Raw genomic sequence first — 20,730 nt, 5'->3', positions numbered from 1 at the left:
CTGTTTTACAGACCCTCGGGGCCTTGGCCCTACACTACCGCTATTTACTACTACTTAATCGCATAAGGGGTATTTTCCCCCCCGTCTTGCAATATTTATAATTATAGTTTTCAAATGTGTCCAACTATGAGCATAGACATGCGATTTTAAGGCACAATTGTTCACATGCATGCTTTTTGGTTACATGGGTGTTTTTCAGACTCTGCAGTTAAATCTCATTAATCCATTAGCAATCTCTTGTGTGATTAATCCAGTGGATTCCAAACTTTTTCAGTTCAAGGCACCCTTAGGGTCTCCAAAATTTTTCAAGCCATTGTGAGATCTCCAAGGCACCCCAGGGAGCCTAGGCGCACAGTTTGGGAACCACTGGATTAATCTCTTCAGATCACATGACTAAAAATAAAAACATAATAATAAAAACAGAATAATAAAAACAGAATTTAACAGCAGTTAAGGACCAAAATGGCCCATCTGATCTATCCATGTTTTCACAAAATAACTCAAAACCTATTTGATCAGTAACTTTTTCATATTTAGGATAGCATTATGTCTATCCTAAGCACAGTTCGATTGCCCCAACATATTAGTCTCGACGACCTGTTGAGAGGCTGTTCCATCTACATGCTACCTTTTCAGTAATGCAATTCTTCCTCAGACTTCCATTAAACCCGCTACCATCCAGTTTTAGTGCATGTCCTCTGTTCTAATATATCGCTTCATCTATAAAATGCAGTCTTTCTGTACCTTAATAAACCATTGATATTTTTGAAAGTTTCTATAATAGCACCCTTCTTCTCTCTCTGGTAAGATGTGTGATGCAGCTCATGCACCACTTTAATTGCCCTTCTTCTCTTATTTATGTCTTTCCTAACTGAAATCAGTATTCTAGGTATGGTCTCACCAACGACCCATATAGTGGCATCACCCTCTCTCTATAGGTCTCATTGGTGAAGAGGGGCAGCAGCATCGTTTGAATGCTACATGCTCCATTTACTCATGTTCACTGTAAGTGACCTCCGCAACTGCAGGTGTAAAGCTGGGTACACACTACAGAAATTTTGACCAACTTTTTATGCCGAGCGATTTTACATGCGATCGGTTTCGATCGCTCGGTCCATGGACTGCATACACACTAGCTTTATTTAGGACGATAAAGGGAAGAGCAGACGTCCCTTTAGCGACTTTTTACAGCCATGTTGTCGTAGCAATGACTGTAATTTCATATTCACTGTTGTGGATCGGTTGGAAGTTTATACACACTACACAGCGGAAACGAGAATGAAACGAAAATATTAAACGGTACGACCAACCAAAAGAGGCGACAATCGTCCATTTGGGCAGACTTTCGACCATCGTGTCCCTGCACACACTGACCCGACTTTTGAACGAGAGGTCGTATGTCGGCTGATTTAGCCGATTATTGGATGAAAACTGTGTAGTGTGTACTCAGCTTAAGCGCTGGTTATACACCACATGTCAAAATCAGTAGTGTTCGACACATATCATCATTTGGTGTATGTTCCCTGAATGCCAGCAGGTAACTGGGTTTACAAAACACATCTCTTTAAATTTTGTCACATAACAAGCAAAATGTTACAAAAAGTATAACAACCCACTGCTTAGACTACAGGTTTTTCACTTGGGAACAAATAAGCAACAGATTTCATCCAGAAGAGGTCATACAAGTATTTAAGTGTCATTTAAAAAGAAAGAGCAAGGGTTGAGCAATGAAGCACTCCAGTCCTTTATTCAAAAAGTGTAGATTAAAACTAATCTTTATTTGTAATCTTTAAAAAGCACTCATTCATGAATTGGTACTAGGCAAATTATCGAAAAATACATTAGTGTTTTAAAATATAGACCCTGGGGAGGGACTGGTTCTATACAATTAAGAACTAGTGTAGTGTGGAGTAGCAGTCTTGTCCATAATACCATGTTTGCTGGTTTATTAGTATCACCATTCTTGTCCATATATTATGCAGCTTGTCTCAAGGCTGTTCATTGATGTATTTATGCGTTTGTTGTTAACATATACATGCGTGCCGAAACGATACTTAGTTCACCCACTATCAATACGCTCCTCCCTTTCTATTGGTGTGTGTGTAAATATATATATATTTATTTATTTTTTATTTATTTATTTTTTCAAATATCTCTGCTGGTTTATTATTCCCATGACTAAGCGGCACAGGTGAAAAGCACGTCAGGCTGTACATCATGCTAGGCGACGTCAGACCTGGAAGTGGGGGGGGGGGGCGACTACTCTAGGTGAACTGGCGCTATAGAGTAGGAGGATGTTGCAGATCTAGCTTAGTCAGTTAATGTGACATTAGATTCAAGGATTATGTATGTGTTAGGAAGTAAGCATGCTTCAGTCTGCTAGACTGACGCCCAGAACATGATATTAGTTACAGTTCAATTATAAAGGGATAAGCAGCATCAGAGCTAGATCTTTCAGGTCATCTATTCAGGTACAACAACCGCTAAATTAGAATTATTCCTATATGATAACCACAACTACAGTACAATCATCAGTACTCAACTTGATCCAATACAGTGAAACAGGCATTTGTATTTGGCCTGATACCAATAGAAAGGGAGGAGCACGTCCTCTATCCCTGCTCCAATCATACTGATAGTGGGTGAACGAAGTATCCTGTCAGCACGCATATATATGCCAACAGCAAACACAAATACATCAATGAACAGCCTTGAGACACACTACATAATATATGGATAAGCATGGTGATAATAATAAACCAGCAAACATGATATTACGGACAAGACTGCTACTCCACACTACATAAGTTCTCAGTTATATAGAACCAGTCCCTCCCCAGGGTCTATATTTTAAAACACTTACTTTGCTACTTTCTCACCTACATGTATTTGTCGATAATTCACCTATTACCAATTCATGAATGAGTGCTTTTTAAAGATTACAAATAAAGATTAGTTTTAATCTACACTTTTTGAATAAAGGACTGGAGTGCTTCATTGCTCAACCCTTGCTCTTTATTTTTAAACGATTCCACCATATAGGTTGAAAGAAGCACCCTCAGAACTCGACCTTAATTCAAAAATGTGACCAGTGAGGATGGCCCTAAACCTAGTACGGAGCTAAGTTCCTCTGTTTCATGTATTGAAGTGTGTAATGACTACACAATACCATATGAAAACCTGGCTACTACAGAGATTTTAACACTGGCAACCACTTTCCAATCACAATCATTAATTCAAAGTATAAATATACTTTTCAGTGAACTCTACACCATACTCCTCCATGCATGAAAGGATCATTTTTACATGACTTGAATTAATCTCGATAAAGACGCATATGCAAAACAAAGTTTTTACCTTTCAAATAATTAAAGAATGTCACATAAACCTGGGGAGCTCTGTCATAGCTGAACTACTACATCCCCTTTAATATTACATTCCATCATGCAATCTACAGGTTGACATTCCCTTCTACCAATCAGACATTCATCCAAGTGAACAAAGCAGTCTGCCTGGTACATTTAATGCATTTGTTGAGCTCTACTGCAGTGATGTGGAACCCTTAGGGTGTCAGACCCCAGTTTTCTACTAACCAGGTGTAAAATATATAAACAAATTTGACTTACATTGCATATATGACCTAATATCCACATAAGATAGCCAATATTACTAATAACTTCTTATGATTTGCCAACTCTGGAAACTACTGACATTATTTACAGCATAACGGAAAATGAAAGCATGTATCAAATACTTCACTCATCTACCCCCTGTATTTCCTGACAGTTGTGAAACCTATGCTGCCGTCATAGTTCTGGACCATCAGGTCTTAAAGCAACACAACTTTAGAAACTCATGTTACTCACTATCAGAATAACCAATACACATCCTATGATTCAGTAACGATATACAACACTGTGTCAGGTTTGACTTGTGCACATACCTCAACACAAAACATAAATATAGGTTAATACATAACCTATATTTAAATAATCAGAATTAAGATTTTATTTGGGTAGAAACGAAATAGTAGGATGGAAGTATGAACTATTCTGTGTGTCACATATATGGAACATATGTGTGTTCATCTTCTATGTTCACTAGCATCTGTAAAATAATGTACTGGTGAAGTTATCACTGACAGCTTTCTTTTTACAGTACAAAAGTACAGGGTTATATTACTCATCAACTGGCTAACAGTAAGAAATATTATGTGTTTTCTACAGAATCAGCAGTTTAAAAAGTGGATGTTGGTTGTAACTGCTACCAGGAATTTATAAACATTTGTCAGTTGTTTTCCTACTTTCACAAGTTCAATAAAGGTTTCCAGTTAACAAGTCAAACAGTGCCATAAAATGCCCAGCATTATCTTTATATCTGTGGTGATTGATTACAATGGGAGCATGTTGCACTGTGGATTGCCCTGTCTTCTGGGAACACTTATGACAGAATAGGTTAAGCCTGCAAAGGTGAATATCCATCATGTAGCAAACCCCGACCCAATCCTACCATTCCCACCAGCCCTATTACAAAACATAGGTGAATGAACATGAACAATGCTGGGTCAGGATGCACTGCTGATACCGAGGCTGGAGCAGGCTACAAGTGTAAATTATTTAATGACTATACACACACACACACACACACACACAGTCCAGTATAATAAAGGTGGCAGACAGGTGAGGGGATGGTGTCATTATCAGGTTGGTTATGGTAGTGCAAGAGACCAGACCACCGTAAACAATGGACTCATTAACCCATACTGTGCAGATAAGGCTCATCCTGCCAAAGAAGAGGGTAAGATGATAGGAAAGGGCCTTCCTTACCCTGCACCGAAATCCGAGCAAACTTTCATCCAAGCAGCAAGCTCCTGTGCTTTCCAGGCACCGCACAGAGCCCGCTTCTGTCTATGCAATCCAGTGGTGGAGCAGCAGCATGGAAACCCTAGCAGATGACTGGGATGCAGTGATCCAGCCCCTCGGCCCCCGCCTTGCACACAGATGAGCCGCTTTCTCTGTCCTTATCCCCCGCTCCTGCTCCGTCACCTCCCTCTTTCTGCTGGCCCCGCCGCCTACTGACAGAGCCGGGTACCGAACCCGCTGCCTGACTGCTGGCTGGGTGACGTCACCGGGTCACGCAGCCCCGCCCCTCGCTGCCTGCTCGGTCTATTTTTAATGCATTACCCGAACCACTTTATGTGACATGTAGTGTACCACAACATGCACATGTAATGCCGTGTATCCGCACCTCAGTCTCATCATCTCTGTATTCCATTGTTGTAGCCTAACAAAGGTGTATCGGCAAGTACTGCTTCCCCATTCTCTGATAGATAGAGATTTGGGAAGTTGAGCAATAAATACTAATGCAAACGAATCATAACATTATTAACCTCTACGCTACCCATATACAGCTTTATTCATTGAAACAGAACCTATGAGTCTGATGACAAAGCTGATCCTTCTGTAACAGAACTATAGTAAATAGACGAATATATTTTGTTAAATACAGAACGGTTTAATACCTTGACAGGATACTGCATTTTATATTGCATTTACTACATCAATATTATTTTCCATACTTTTTTGTTTTTATTTCTTGAGTCTTTTAATACATCCCCAGACACAGATGGGTACAGAGTTCTGTAGTGCAAGGTTCTGGCAGCATGGGGTTATAGAGGTGAGTTTATATTACTGCCTCATAAGCTATTGTTCCAACTTCCACCCAGTCGCTTGTATTGACCCCCAGGGCCGTAACTAGGGCTGTGTGATAGGCAGTGGCGCACGCGGGGGGGGGGGGGGGGGTTTCTGGGTCCACGATAGCAACACTGTACTATACAGCAGCCGCGGCGCTGTCAAAGAAGCGTTTTTTTGGGCCCCCCGCCTCCTGACAATACTGCGTGCGCCCTTGGAAGGGGCGACCGCCCAGGGCGCAATGCTGGAGGGGGGCGCAATTTAGGAATATTTTAGATTCATTTGGTTAAAATTGAGGGCTAGGGGGGTGGCATTTGTCTTTCTCGCCCCAGGCGCTAGAATTCTAAGTTACGGCTCTGTATGAGCCCCATGTTTGTGGGTGAATTTCTGGCGGTAATCTTGCTCCTCATTTGAAGTCTATTTAAGACCCTTCCCAATTTTTTCCCATCTGTCCTGGCAAATAGTAAATCCACTTCTGGGTTCTGCAATATCTTCAGTGTTAGACCTTTGTTAAATAGCCAATGATACGAACAGGAAAATATGTTGTTGTACCACTCTTATTAACCACTGGTGGGTATGTACACAATGTTATCCTACACAGATTAATGGACTTTTTCAAGTGCAATGATATGCTTTAAATTGAAATGGAGCAATGGATGTTTTGTTGTTTATTTCATTATACAATTTTCTATGACTCTGCTGGCCACTAAATTTGTTTATGGTGCTTATATACATGATCTGTAAGCTAATAAAAAGTTGACGATTTGTCAAAAAAACTTAATGTGGCAACAATTAACCCGAGACACACATTTAAGGCTTGTGTGCACACACAGCTTGTTTGATCTTAAAATCTTCACTTCCTTTTTTTGACTGCTGGACACAGGAGAGATATAAATTTACATAGAGATCATTTTGCTCATTGTGTAATTCACATAACGGCTCTATACATTTTAGTTTGAATAAAGGGATCCTTCAATAACAGTTGATTTGACAGCATTCTTTGTGTGAGCTGCCCGTGATTGGAGTTCTTGCTAGGTATACACATGCTGCCATGTATAGTGCTAGAAGTGAGCATGACAGCATTGTGGCTATGGTATGCTACCAGCATCACTGTCTAGGTTTGGGCCATGTGATATTTGATTGACCTCAATGCACAACAGGAACTGGAACCCATTGTTAGAGACGAAAAACAGCTACATTTAGTACAATTGTATAATCCTTTGCTAAGTGAAAATATTGGAAATGCCATCATCAATGTACTTCATTTACATATGTATGGTTTGTACTTATTTTGTAAGTATTGTTATATAAAACTCACTACAGTCTCAATGTTAATAAATGTGAACAATGTAAAAACTAATGGAAAATTAAAAATTAAGATGCAAGCTAAAGTAATGGGAATCAACAGATGATAATAATTTCTTTTAATTGCTACTTTAAAATGCCTTTTTTGAGTCCCAAAATATCTATTTTAATAAATGCTATTACCCAGCAGGTCAAGTTGATTTGCATCTGTCACCTGTTTCGAAAGATGTGAAAGGGGACCTCATTGCAAGTATGTGCACAGTGTGCAACTGTAATAGACATACCTTATTGGATAGTCCATGAAACACTGTCGAAAACAGGAAGTGTAGTGCACCGGAGCCGATGGAGATAATGGGGCCCGTTGCACGGGGAACTAGTGAGCTGTGGGCCCCAGTTCCCTTCTCCCGGCTTCCCTGCACCTGGGCCCAGAGCTCGCTAGTTCTGCCTCTGCCATGACACATACACCAATCAGCCACAACAGTAAAAGCACCTGCACAATATTGTGTAGGCCCCCTTGTGCCACCAAAACAGCTCTGAGCCATCGAGGCTTGGACTTCACAAGACCTCTTAAGGTGAACTGTAGTATCTGGTACCAAGACGTTAGCAGCAGAGCCTTTAAGTCCTATAAGTTGCAAGGCCTCCATGGTTTGGACTTGTTTTTCCAGCACATCCCACAGATGCTCGGTTGGTTTGAGATCTGGGGAATTTGGAGGCCAAGTCAACACCTTGAACTCTTTGTCATGTTCCTCAAACAATTCATGAAGAATTTTTTCAGTGTTGCAGGGCGCATTATCTTGCTGAAAGAGGCCACTGCCATCAGGGAATACCGTTGCCATGAAGGGGTGTACTTGGTCTGCAACAATGTTTAGGTAGATGGTACTTGTCAAAGTCACGCCCACCTGAATGCCAGAAACCAAGGTTTCCCAGCAGAACATTGACCAGAGCATTACACTGTGTCCGTTGGCTTGCATCCTGGTGCCTTCTCTTCCCCAGGTAAATGACACACACACACACACACCAGGCTGTCCACATGATGCAAAAGAAAACGTGGTTCATCAGATCAGGCCACCTTTTTCTATTGGTCCATGGTTCAGTTCTGGCGTTCACGTGCCCATTGTAGGCGCTTTCAGCGGTGGACGTGGGGTGACATGGGCTTTCTGAACAGTCTGTGACTATTATAGTCAGCATTAACTTTTTCAGTAATTTGTGCTACAGTAGCTCTTCTGTGGGATTGGACCAGACAGGCTAGCCTTTGTTCTCCACATGCATCAATAAGCAATGGCTGCCTGTGACCCTTTCGGCAATTCACCAGTTGTCCTTCCTTGGTCCACTTTTGGTAGGACATCACCTTCAAGAACTGACTGTTCACTTGCTGCCTAGTATTTCCGACAGCTTGACAGGTGCCATTGTAAGGATGTCAATGTTATTCACTTCACTTGTCAGTGGATTTAATGTTGTGGCTGGTCGGTGTAAGTAGAACTGCTCATAACTAATGAATAGAAGAACTATATAATCTAATATGGGGCAGAACTATCCTTCAATGGACATGATTCCTATGTAGTTATCTACATTGAGTTTTACAGCATTATTGAAATTGCAACATTGCATAAAACAGAATTCCAACCAAGATTTATTTTTATTTAAATAGCAAACTAAACACCTTTTAAGCATGCATCTAATACGTCCTTCTACAAATCATTATCTCCTTTTCAAAATCCCTCTGGCAGGATGCCAGATGTGGCTACCAGTCAAACACAGGCTCACAACTCTCAGCATGTTATGTTAAGGGAGAAGGGGGAAGGAGGGGGGATTTAACTGTACTCAGAACAGAGCTCAAAGGAGTGTTCCAAAGCCTCTCTGCTCACTACAATATGTGTCATGTGACTGTGTTTGCAATGGTAGTCCATGACACTGTGTAGAACTATAAACCATTAATAGCTTCCTAAAGAAAAGAAAAACAAGGACAATAGTAAATAGCAAAATTGTTCTTATAGCCTGTCAAAGTGATTAAGTAAAAAAAAAAATCATAGGATTGCTGTTTAAACATACCACCTCATCACTTTCTAAGGGAGTGGCCCTTTCTGCTACTTTTAGTTTCATAAGTTTCAATGGGAGATGTGGTATAACATAGCTTGATATTTGTTTGGGGAATTCAGTCTATGATCATACTGGGGTTACCTTGCTGGGCAGATCAGAATGAAGTCCAAGGGACCTCATAATACAGGATTCTAATGTGAATTATAGAACATGGTATCTGTTAAACAAAACTGGTGCACCAGAAACGCTGCCTCTTTTTAAATTGTATACTCCCTTTACATTTGCAGAATAGCCAGATATTCATATTTTCTTCACAGTGCAAGTAAGACTGTAGCTAATAAGTTAATAAAGCTTCATTTTCCACTATAATACATAAGATTCTTAGATAAAAAGCAAATTTTTAATTTGGTACATAGAAAGGAGTTGTGATTAAGCATTCATATAGTGCCAGATTTGGAGAAATGCAACAAAGGCAGTTATAAAGGTCAACATTTCTAGCTGGGCTGAAATCAAGTGACAATATTATGTTTGTTTTTAATATTTACTTTGTGTAAAACAAAACAGTTTTAATAAGTGCAGAAAGGGGTGTGCAGAAGTTATAGCATGTGAACTTGAGCTCATTGCCTATAATTATGATGTCAGATGACTTTGCCATAATTTTATGCGCAGGACCTGATTAAAGGTCCGGGCCACCCTAGGCAAGTAGACTTGTAGCGTCCCCCTCGCCTTCCATGCCAGGCTAAAACACGGTAGGTAACAACAAACTTGTCCTTAATTTAAAATCCATCTTCCATAAGCTACCCCTTCAATGTTTATGTTCCTGTGTTATCAAAGCTCCTCTTGGCTTGTTAAAAGGCAGTGGCGTACGCAGGGGGATTTCTGGGTCTCCAGAAACCCCTCCCCTCCACTAACGAAGTGCCCCACATAGCGGCACTGTACTATACAGCAGCCGCGGCGCTGTTAAAGAAGCGTCTGCGGCGGTGCTGTATTGTATACAGCACCGCCGCGGACGCTTCATTGACAGTGCAGCGGCTGCGTGCGTGCGCCTCTGAAAGGGTCACTGCAATCTTTGTCACTTATTTACATTTTCATTAAACTCAGGACCGTATAGCAGAACCGAGGCACGAAAGAGTGCTGCGGAGGGTGAAGATGTGATGGAGGAGGGGACTGTCACATTTTCACCTGTCGCCATCCTATTCTACTTGCTTATCCTCAAGCACCCACCTAAGGGTGACGCACTGTCAAAAGCCTGAATTTTAGTTTATACCACTCTCTGTTTCAATTTTGCCCTCTCAAAAATGTTGCAACCCCCCTCCCCCCCAAAAAAAGCCTTGCGCCTAGGCTGCAGTCTAGTCAGCTTGCTGAATAATCAGGGCCTGTTTATGTGTTGCACATTGTAAATGTAAAACATTTGTATTTTCATATGAAATATTATATAATAATAATAATAATAATTGTGTTACTGTTTGTAAGTGTGTTCGGGGTCCTAAGAACACACCTTTTACCAAAGACTATTTTTATATTAAATATTGAATAGTCTGAAGAGTCTGCAATGCAAGGCTTACTTTGATATTGAAATAGTTAAGTTACTTTCAAACTCATTTCTTGTTCTTAATCCCTCTGGCAGTGGTCAAAGTAGTGAAACTGTCTTAAACTACTAACAATGTAACAAGTCCCATTAAAATTTCCCTCCATCCAAAAGAGCAGCAAGACATTTAATTTAGGCATGCTGTACAGTCATGACCAAAAGTTTTCACAAAGTTTGCTGCTTTAGTGTTTTTAGACCTTTTTGTCAGATGTTGCTATGGTATACTGAAGTTAAATTACCAACAGTGGTCAATCCTCAAGAGGCGGGTGGACAAACAAAAACCCACAAATTATGACAAATTCCAAGCATTGATTAGGCATGAATGGGTGCCCATTGATGAGTCAGTATGTGGCCCAGAAGTTGATTGACAGCATGCCAGGGCAAATTGCAGAGGTCTTCAAAAAGAAGGGTCAACACTGCAAATATTGGTTCTTTGCATAAACTTAATGTAATTGTCAATAAAAACCTTTGACGCTTATTAAATGCTTGTAATTTTACTTTAGTATACCATAGAATCATCTGACAAAAAGGTCTTAAAACACTGAAGCAGCAAACTTTGTTAAAACCAATATTTGTGTCATTCTCAAAACTTTTGACCATGACTGTTGTTAAGAGCATCCAATAACGATTGTCGATTCTCGATTTGTGTTTCCAACGCACAAATATTTATTCTCAAAAGGTAGCAGAATAATTCAAGTGAAATAATAATAAGTACAGCCGTTACTTATCGCAGGCGCTCTGTATCCAGTGTACAGTCATTCAGATCTGAAGTCTGTGGTCAAGGTGACTGAACACTACATGAGAGCTACTGCTTATATGCAAACAGAGATACAGTGAAACAATGCAGATGGTATAGCTTGCTTCTATTGGTCCAGGCTTCAGGAGGGTCCAGGGAGTTGCACATCATAGGCTGATTCAATCTGAGGAATCCAAAGGTGAGGGTCATCTCTCCAGGGGATGAGCTCTGTTCTTCCCGCCAAGACTCCAATTACAATCAGTCCATTAGCATTTCACAGTCAATATCATATTAAAGGTTTATTCCCTAACATCAATAACTAGAGTATGCAATGTGCAATCTCTTCGCTGAATGCACCGGACAGCTGCTGATGTAAACGGGATTAATATGATATCAGACATGACACATTTCCCTTAACCTGAACCGTAGGTTTCACTAGTATGCATATACCTCCTTTATTAAACATGAATTCTACTATATTTAGACATAAATGACTATGTGTTGCAACTACAATTAATGTGTACTATTTACAAATGTTTATGTTTGTGCGAATGTGTGTAAAAGTGTAGAAAATGTTTATTGCCATGTGTTGCGGCTGGATACGCCCTTTTACGCCGTAGCGTGCTCTACGCATAATTTCAGACATAGACAATAAGGTTTGCTCAATATTAATTGAAATGACTTTATCCAATTTGCGGACTTCGACAGCTCCACCCTTTGATAGTGTTATAAACTATCACCTAATCACAGTCTCAAGTTCAGGATTACACAACACTTCCTCACAGATCATGATCTCGGTATCTCTCACCACCCTTTCAGTCTCGTTCTCAGTGTTTCTCCCAGAAGACTGTTTTTCACACTTCAACTCAGTAGGAACACATTTGACACATAAACCAATTGCTAGGATGACACCCAGTATAAGGAGAAGGAGCTTACCTACACTAGCAACCATTTCCTGTACCCACTCCCCCAAACCAGAGAACCATTTCACAGGGTTCAACCACGAGAACCAACCTGCCACCTTTTCCCTGGCCTCATATAACGAAGAATTATGGCTCCTTCGAAATTCCCATTTCAGTTGCACCAACTCCTTCTTGTACGCTTGTAGCTCCCTTCCAGTATACCTGAAAGTGTCATCATACATCTCGGTGATATTATCTATCAATTTAGCTAGGTCTTGAATATATATAAAGTTCAATGTTCCCCGAGCAGTCCTGGTGAGATCTAGAGCAACCATAACTTGGAAACCCGCGGTTTCACTAATAAATTTTGTAGCTATGGGTTCCTCACCAGGGATATTTCTCTTGCCACGGTGTTCATACTGTGTGTGTATGTATGGTGGTGATGTAGTCTTGTGAATACCAATCATTTCATCATGAGTAATAGTCATAATTTTCAGGAAACAGTTTAGCTAAGAAACACAAACCCTTGGAACTCTGAGTCACCCAGGAATAAGCTTTCCTCCCACACACAAAGTACACATCATCAGGGAGAACATAAGGAACAGTATGCCCATTAATTATATAACACAGGGTTTTGATAAAACTACCCATGCCTAGTGTCTCCATTTGCTCAAGACACGTGTCAGCATGGATGACATTCTTACAATTACCTATAGAGACTTTTCCAATGGATACTTTCTTATGTTTGGTTATATGCCCTAATTTGTGACTTCCATCAACATTCCTGCCTATTGGTGACCTTGTAAGTCTCCCCCCAAAATGAGAGTGGCGAGCCATTGTCTGATATGATAGGTCAGCTTCCCAATTCTCCAGACGCTTTGCATGAGAGATATTTAGGCACAGCAAAGATCTGTCTACGGAGTATTGTCGAAGCGTCAGACTAGGGGACCTAGTGTTATTGTACCTCCCTTCTATGGGCCTCCCACCCCTGAATTCGAGTACATCGGAGATGTTTAAAGGGAATGGCACTAGTCCTATGTTTTATTATTATTATTATTAATTTTTATTTATAGGGCGCCACAAGGTGTCCGTGGCGCCGTACAGGGACAGAAATGAATTACAATACAAGGTGAGACAGCACAGTACAGTAAACATAAAGCACAGTAACTCAGTAAGCTCAATGCACAGCTAGTGAGGGCGGGGGGAGAATCCGCAAATGACGGGGCCCAAAAGGAGGGCGCGGAAGACAGGGAGAAAAGTAGCTGGAGAGCAGAGTTATAAGTGGTGGAAACAGGAGGAGAGATGGCCCTGCTCAGAGGGGCGTACAATCTAAGGGGAGGGGTGGACAGACGGAGAAACACAGGGGAGAGAGGGAGAGTAGAGGGACGGAGGCAGGGAAGGGGAAAGAAGGGGGAGAGGCAGAGGATAAGGTAGGTAGTTAAGTGGTAGACTGGAAGGCTTTAAGATAAAGGTGGGTTTTTAAAGCCCGTTTGAAACTGGACAGGTTAGGGGAAGTCCTGATGGAGGGAGGGAGCTTGTTCCAGTGGAGGAGGGCAGCGCGGGCAAAGTCTTGGATACGCTCGTGGGAGGAGGTGATGAGAGGGGAGGATAGGCGACGGTCATTGGCAGATCGGAGAGGACGGGATGGAGCATGAATAGATAGGAGTATGGAGATGTAGGGTGCAGTGGCGTTGGCGAGGGCCTTGTATGTAAGAGTGAGGAGCTTGAACAGAGTTCTGTAGGGGAAGGGGAGCCAGTGGAGGGACTGGTAGAAGGGGGAGACAGAAGAGGAGCGGCGAGAAAGGAAGATAAGCCTAGCGGCTGCGCTAAGTACAGATCAAAGGGGAGCGAGATGAGAGAGGGGGAGGCCAGTAAGGAGGAGGTTGCAGTAGTCCAAGTGGGAGATGATCAGAGAGTGAATAAGGCATTTAGTGGCATCTTGGGAGAGGAAGGGCCGGATGCGAGTGATGTTACGCAGCTGGAAGCGGCAGGATTTAGCAAGAGAGAGGATATGGGGGCCAAAGGTGAGAGAGGAGTCGAGGGTGACACCAAGGCAGCGAAGTTGGGGGACAGAGGAGATAGAGGAGTTGTCGACAGTGATGGAGAGGTCGACAGGGGATGAGGTATGGGGGGAGGAAAAACTATCAGCTCGGTTTTGGCGAGGTTGAGTTTGAGGAATCGAGAGGACATCCAGGAGGAGATGGCAGAGAGGCAGGCTGACATCCTAGAGAGGAGGGAGGGAGAGAGATCAGGAGAGGAGAGGTATAGTTGAGTGTCGTCAGCGTAAAGGTGGTAGTTGAAGCCGAAGGAGCTGATGAGTTCACCCAGGGAGGAGGTGTATAGAGAGAAGAGTAAGGGGCCCAGAACAGAGCCCTGGGGGACCCCGACTGGAAGGGTGGACGGGGGGGAGAGAGACTCAGTGGTGGTGACAGAGAAGTATCGGTCAGCGAGGTAAGACGTGAACTAGGACAGGACAGGGCCAGAGAGGCCGAGAGACTGGAGGGTGTGGAGGAGGAGGGGGTGGTCAACGGTGTCGAAGGCTGCAGAGAGATCAAGGAGGATGAGAAGGGAGAAGTGGCCCCTGGCTTTAGCAGAGAGGAGGTCATTGGTGACTTTAGCCAGGGCAGTTTCAGTGGAGTGAAGTGGGCGGAAACCAGACTGGAGAGGATCAAGGAGGGAGTGTTCAGAAAGGTAGGAGGTGAGACGGCTGCAGACGAGCCTCTCGAGAATTTTGGAGGCAAAGGGGAGAAGATATATGGGGCGATAGTTCGAGAGAGAAGTAGGGTCGAGATTAGGCTTCTTAAGAATGGGGGATACAAGAGCATGTTTGAAGGAGGAGGGGAAGATGCCGGAGGAGAGGGAGAGATTAAAGAGGTGAGCGAGGTGGGAGCAGGTGGTGGGGGAAAGGGAGCGAAGAAGGTGGGAGGGGATGGGATCCAGGGGACAGGTAGTAGGGGGGGAGGAAGAAATGAGAGAGTGGACTTCCTCGCCCGTGGTGGGGCGGAAGGAGTGGAGGGGAAGGTGTTTAGTGGGGGAGGACGGAAGAGTGGGAGGGGTAGAAGAGAGAGTGGAGGAGGAGATTTCAAGTCGGATGGCCTCAATTTTAGAGGAGAAAAAGGAGGCGAAGTCGGAGGCAGTCAGGGAGGAGGGGGTGGGGGGAGGGGAGGGAGCCAGGAGAGTGCTGAAGGTGGCGAAGAGGCGGCGGGGGTTAGAGGACTGGGAAGAGATGAGGGATTTAAAAAAAGATTGTTTGGCGAGAAAGAGGGCAGAGCTGTAGGATGAAAGGATGAATTTAAAGTGGAGGAAGACAGCCAGGGAGCGAGATTTTCTCCAGTGACATTCGGCGGTACGGGAGCATTTTTGGAGGAAGCGGGTAAATTTGGAGTGCCAGGGTTGGGGTTTGGAGCAGCGGGGGTGGACGGAGTGGGCAGGGGCGACTGCATCCAGAGCGAAGGTGAGGGTTTGATTGTAGAAGGAGACCGCCTGGTTGGGGCAGGCCTGGGAGGAAAGGGGAGAAAGGAGGGTATCGAGAGAGGAGGACAGAGAGACAGGGTCGAGAGCGTCGAGGTTGCGTATGGACAGAGTAGGTTTGGGCAGGGGGAGGGGAGCAGGAGAAGAGGAGAGGGAGAAGGAGAGGAGATGGTGGTCAGATAGAGGAAAGGGAGAGATGGAGAAGTCAGAGAGATTACAAAGGTAGGAGAAGACAAGATCAAGAGAGTGACCAAGGCAGTGGGTAGAGGAGGATGTCCATTGGGTGAGACCAAGGGAGGAAGAGAGGGTGAGCAGTTTGCTGGAAGCAGGGTCGGTGGGGTTGTCGATGGGGAAATTAAAGTCACCGAGAATGATTGAGGGGAGGTCGGAGGAGAGGTGGTGAGGAAGCCAGGCAGCAAAGTTGTCAAGGAAGAGGGAGGTGGGGCCAGGGGGGCGGTAGATGACAGTGACGCGGAGGTGGATGGGGTAGAAGAGGAGGATGGAGTGGGCTTCGAAGGAGGAGAAGGAGAGGGAGGGTTCAGGGGGAATGACACGAAAAGTACAGGTGGAGGAAAGGAGGAGGCCCACTCCACCGCCTGGGCGGGCACCAGGCCTGGCGGAGTGGGTGAAGGAGAGGCCACCATAGGAGAGGGCAGCGGGGGAGGCAGTGTAAGAGTCGGAGAGCCAGGTTTCAGTATTGGCAAGAATGTTAAAGGAGCTGGATAGAAAGAGGTCGTGGACAGCAGTCAGCTTGTTGCAGACGGATCTGGCATTCCAGAGGGCACAGGAGAAAGGGGGAGAGGAGAGGGGGAGATGGGGATAAGGTTAGCAAGATGAGCAGCGCGCGGGGGAGGGCGGGGAGGAACGAGAGAGGTGTGGCGGGGGAGAGTATGGGTATGGAGTGAGAGCGGGGAGGCATAGTAGGAAGAGAGAGTAACAGAACAGTGAGAAAATGGGGACAGTGAAAACAGGTAAGAACAATGGCAGGAAGACAATGACAAGGTGGAAGACAATAACAAGATTAGGGCGTGGAAGGCATGGAGCAATAGTGCAATGAGATAATAAGGACAATGAAGACAGGTAATAAAATTAACAGGTAAAAAGTAATTACTGGTAAATATGGAGCCAGAAAAACAAAATAATGGCATATAAAATAATAGGATAGTAATAGGTAAAAAGTAGTTACAGGTAAATATAAAATCAGGAAGACAAAATAGTGGCATATAAAATAATAGGATAGTAATAGGTAAAAAGTAGTTACAGGTAAATCTAAAATCAGGAAAACAAAATAATGGCAGATAAAATAATAGCCGGTAAAAATAATCACAGATAAGGATAGTTACAGGTAAAATAGACCAGGTACCAGTCCACTCTACGGTGCAGGCAAAGGTGTAGATCCAAGGGGATGAAGCAGGGTCACGGTAAAAAGGACGGTTCAATGGAGCAAAGTAGTAAGAAGAACCTAGAGTTGCTTGGGAGCAGGATGAAGATGAGATCCAAGCTGAGGGGGAGAGGCAGAGTCACAGTTCCAGGGGGCTGAGGCAGAGTCCATGGAGTTTTGCTGCCCCTGCGGCACGTGAGAGCACACCCAGCACTCGGTTTGGTTTAGAACCTTACCCACCAAGGAGTGATAATCCTCCAGAGGATGCCCGCCCACATTCAGAGTACTGGTGGACTGGCATTGCTGGATGTACTTCTCTTCAACTAGGGAGTCACAGAACTTACAGATGCAATACTCATCAGACAATAGCCCCTCACACTGTCTCCGAGTTCCCGAGCTAGCAGACCTTTTCATAACCCCTGGGCTAAGCTTGATAATGGGCTGTTCTGGGTATTCTACTAACTCCATCTCATCCGTATCACTACCAGAACCTGTCTCTGTCCTCCATCCTCCTTGGCAAAAATCGAATGTCCTAGAAAAAGTAAAAACAAGGAAAATCCTGGAACGAAAGAAAAACAAAAACCGCCACTCCATCGCTGGAAAGATAGTTCTGAGGCAACGTCTCTGGTTCAGGTGTCTTGACTGCAGGCTTTAGTTCTCCTGGAACAGGTTTACGAGTGACAGATCAGTGTCGTCAGTCTCAGCTTTATCTCGCACTTTCTCCGGGTTACTGACTCTCTTGCAGTGGGTGGAATGGACCCAAGTGTCTCTCTCTGCAACCTTCAGTGATGTGGTACTGGTCAGCAGCACTTGGTACGGGCCTTCCCAACGGTCTGTTAAACAACCTGAACGTAAAAAATTGCGGATCATAACATAGTCCCCAGGTTCAACATCATGACAGTTTGTTTCTGGCATACCAGGTGACAGCATTTTGAGTTTTTGTTGTTGTTGTTTCAGCTGTCTGCTCATTTTTATAAGATATTGCACAGTCACTTCATTATTACACTTTAAGTCGTCTTGCGGACTCACGATCAAATGAGGTTGTCGGCCGAACAGTATCTCAAAGGGGGATAGATTAAGAGGAGGTCTAGGAGTGGTTCGGATGCTATGGAGGACTAGTGGCAAAGCTTCAGGCCACGCCAACCCAGTTTCAGCCATTACCTTACCAAGCTTGTTCTTAATGGTACCATTTACTCTTTCCATCTTACCACTGGCTTGTGGTTGGTAAGGGGTGTGAAGTCTGCTACTGATTCCCATTAATTTACACATATTTTGGAAGATATCACCAGTAAAGTGGGTACCCCTATCACTTTCAATGATTCTAGGGATACCAAACCTACACACAAAATCTTGCACAATTTTCTTTGCAGTGAACACAGCAGTATTAGTGGCTGCCGGATATGCTTCTACCCAACCAGAAAGCACATCAATACATACTAACACATACTTTAGATTCATGCAAGGTGGTAATTGGATATAGTCAATTTGTATTACCTGAAAAGTTCCGTCTGTAGGAGAGATGTGGGATGGCTCAGTTGGAATAGTTTTCCCAACATTTTTCCTCAAACAAGTAAGACTTGACATTGCTTTCTTACCAGCCTGAGAGGAAAATCCAGAAACACACCAGTATGCTCTCACCAGTTTGCACATACCTTCTTTACCCAGGTGAGTCAGACCGTGTGCTGCTTCAGCCAGGCTTGGATAGTATGTTCAGGGAGCTACAGGCTTACCTTGTCCATCCCTCCAGAGTCCTGAGGACTCTTGACCACAATCCTTCGCCTTCCAGACCGCCTTTTCCTGCAGGGAACACAAATCTTGCATTTCAATTTTCTGCATGTCTAATGTCTGAAAAACCATCATAATCTCGGTCAATACAGTCATAGGTTGCCCTACCGCCCATTTAGCAGCTTCGTCTGCCCTGTTGTTGCCCAATGACACCGGGTCTTCTTCAGAGGTATGGGCTTTACATTTTATGACGGCTACTGTCCTGGGTAACTGTATCGCTGTCAGAAGTCCTTTTATGTGTTGTGAGTGTGCCACTGGCGTGCCTGCTGCTGTCTTAAAGTTTCTAAAACGCCAATGGGCCCCAAAATCGTGCACTACCCGAAGGCGCAACTTGAGTCAGTATATATATTAGCTGATTTATCTTTTGCCAACTCACAAGCTCTCCTTAATGCTACTAGTTCAGCCACCTGGGCTGAGTGAGGTGGGCCAAAGGGTTCAGCTTCTACAACATCCTGATCGTCTACAACAGCGTAACTAGTACATAGTTCTCCCGTCTCTGTCTGTCTATGACAACTCCCGTCTGTATAAAACGTAAAATCGACATTTTCTAAGGGGGTGTCACGTATGTCGGGCCTGGCAGTAAAGGTCTGGTTCAGCTATTCCATACAATCATGCGTATCAGTACTCTTGCCTAACTCATCATCGACCAGGGTCTCCTCACCTCCCACCCTTTGTGTCTCTCGAGACACATATGGAAGGTATGTAGCTGGATTTAAGGTGCTACATCATTTGATGGTGATGTTTAAGGGTGCCATCAGAGCTAGTTCCCATTTTGTGAATCTAGCTGAGGAAACATGTCTGGTTTGAGCTGAGTTTAACAGAGCTGATAGCATGGGCGGGGCCGGATTAACCAAAGGGCTTTATGGGCTATAGGCCAGGGGCCTTGGGCAGCTGGAGGCCCTTGAGATTTTAAAATGTTTTTTTTTTTTTTTTTTTTTAAAACATCTGCTTTTTCTTCATCGGGTTTGGGGCCAGGGGCGGATTAGCCATCCATACACTGCCTCATGTGTTTTCAGTACATTTTTTTATTATTTGTTTTCCGGTGGCGCGGGGGATGGTGGTGGGTGATAGGCGAATCTCTCGTATTTGGTTTGACCTGAAGGGGCGGATCCGGCAGTGACGCTGTCCTGGCAGCGAATAAGGAGGCTGCCTGTCACAGATAGGGGACTGCAGAGGCTCTCGCGTGACTTCCTTAGCTTCAGCCCAGACGGATGCCTCCTGCTTCATGAAGCTGAACAGTGCCAGCACAGGTAAGTATTTAGCAAACTAATCAAAAAAGTGCGTGATAGTGACAGTGAGGGTGTGTGTTGATGTTCCCTGGCTTTTTAAAATGTTATGTTATGATATTTAATGGTCACTTTCTATATAGTGAAATAGGAAATCCATGCATAATATAACACAAGCATAGAAGCTTGGTTGGATTAGATAGATTGCAGGGTATACTGATTTTATTGTTACCCATGAACTATTTTGGTTAAACAGCTCAGACATTTTTGGAACACTGATGGTAAAGAGTAAATAGACTGGTGTGACAGCCATTTGGAGAAGTGACAACCACCACAAGGAGACAAAAGTCAGAGGAAAAGCACAAGGATATATATATATATATATATATATATACATACATACACAGTATATATATATATATATATATATATATATATATATATATATATATATATATATATATATTGCACTTGACCTGTTATCCAGAAATACAAGTGAGCTTTGTGAATATATTCTCTTCCGCAGGCCTTAGAGCCATGAAACACACTGGGATTGTACTTGGTTAGGGTTAGGCAGATTCATTTGAAGTTGAGGTTCATTCATTTGCA

The 20,730-nt window shown here is 43.6% G+C and overlaps 1 protein-coding gene across 2 annotated transcripts in view; it reads right to left on the bottom strand.

The window, feature by feature from the left end:
* Nucleotides 1–5,059, bottom strand: part of GRAMD4 (GRAM domain containing 4) — an 83,427-nt gene extending 78,368 nt beyond the window's left edge. For both annotated transcript variants that reach the window (XM_075208857.1, XM_075208858.1), the window contains exon 1: nucleotides 4,827–5,059. In XM_075208857.1, the coding sequence (XP_075064958.1) occupies nucleotides 4,827–4,855 (29 nt within the window). In that variant the 5' untranslated portion in view covers nucleotides 4,856–5,059. The remainder of the gene's footprint in view (nucleotides 1–4,826) is intronic.
* Between the last annotated feature and the right edge of the window lie 15,671 nt (nucleotides 5,060–20,730).

This window comes from Mixophyes fleayi, chromosome 4, assembly GCF_038048845.1.
Source record: "Mixophyes fleayi isolate aMixFle1 chromosome 4, aMixFle1.hap1, whole genome shotgun sequence".
NCBI classification, from domain to species: domain Eukaryota; kingdom Metazoa; phylum Chordata; class Amphibia; order Anura; family Limnodynastidae; genus Mixophyes; species Mixophyes fleayi.
Note: the sequence above shows the minus strand (reverse complement) of the source record. Positions and strands in the feature narration are given on the sequence as shown.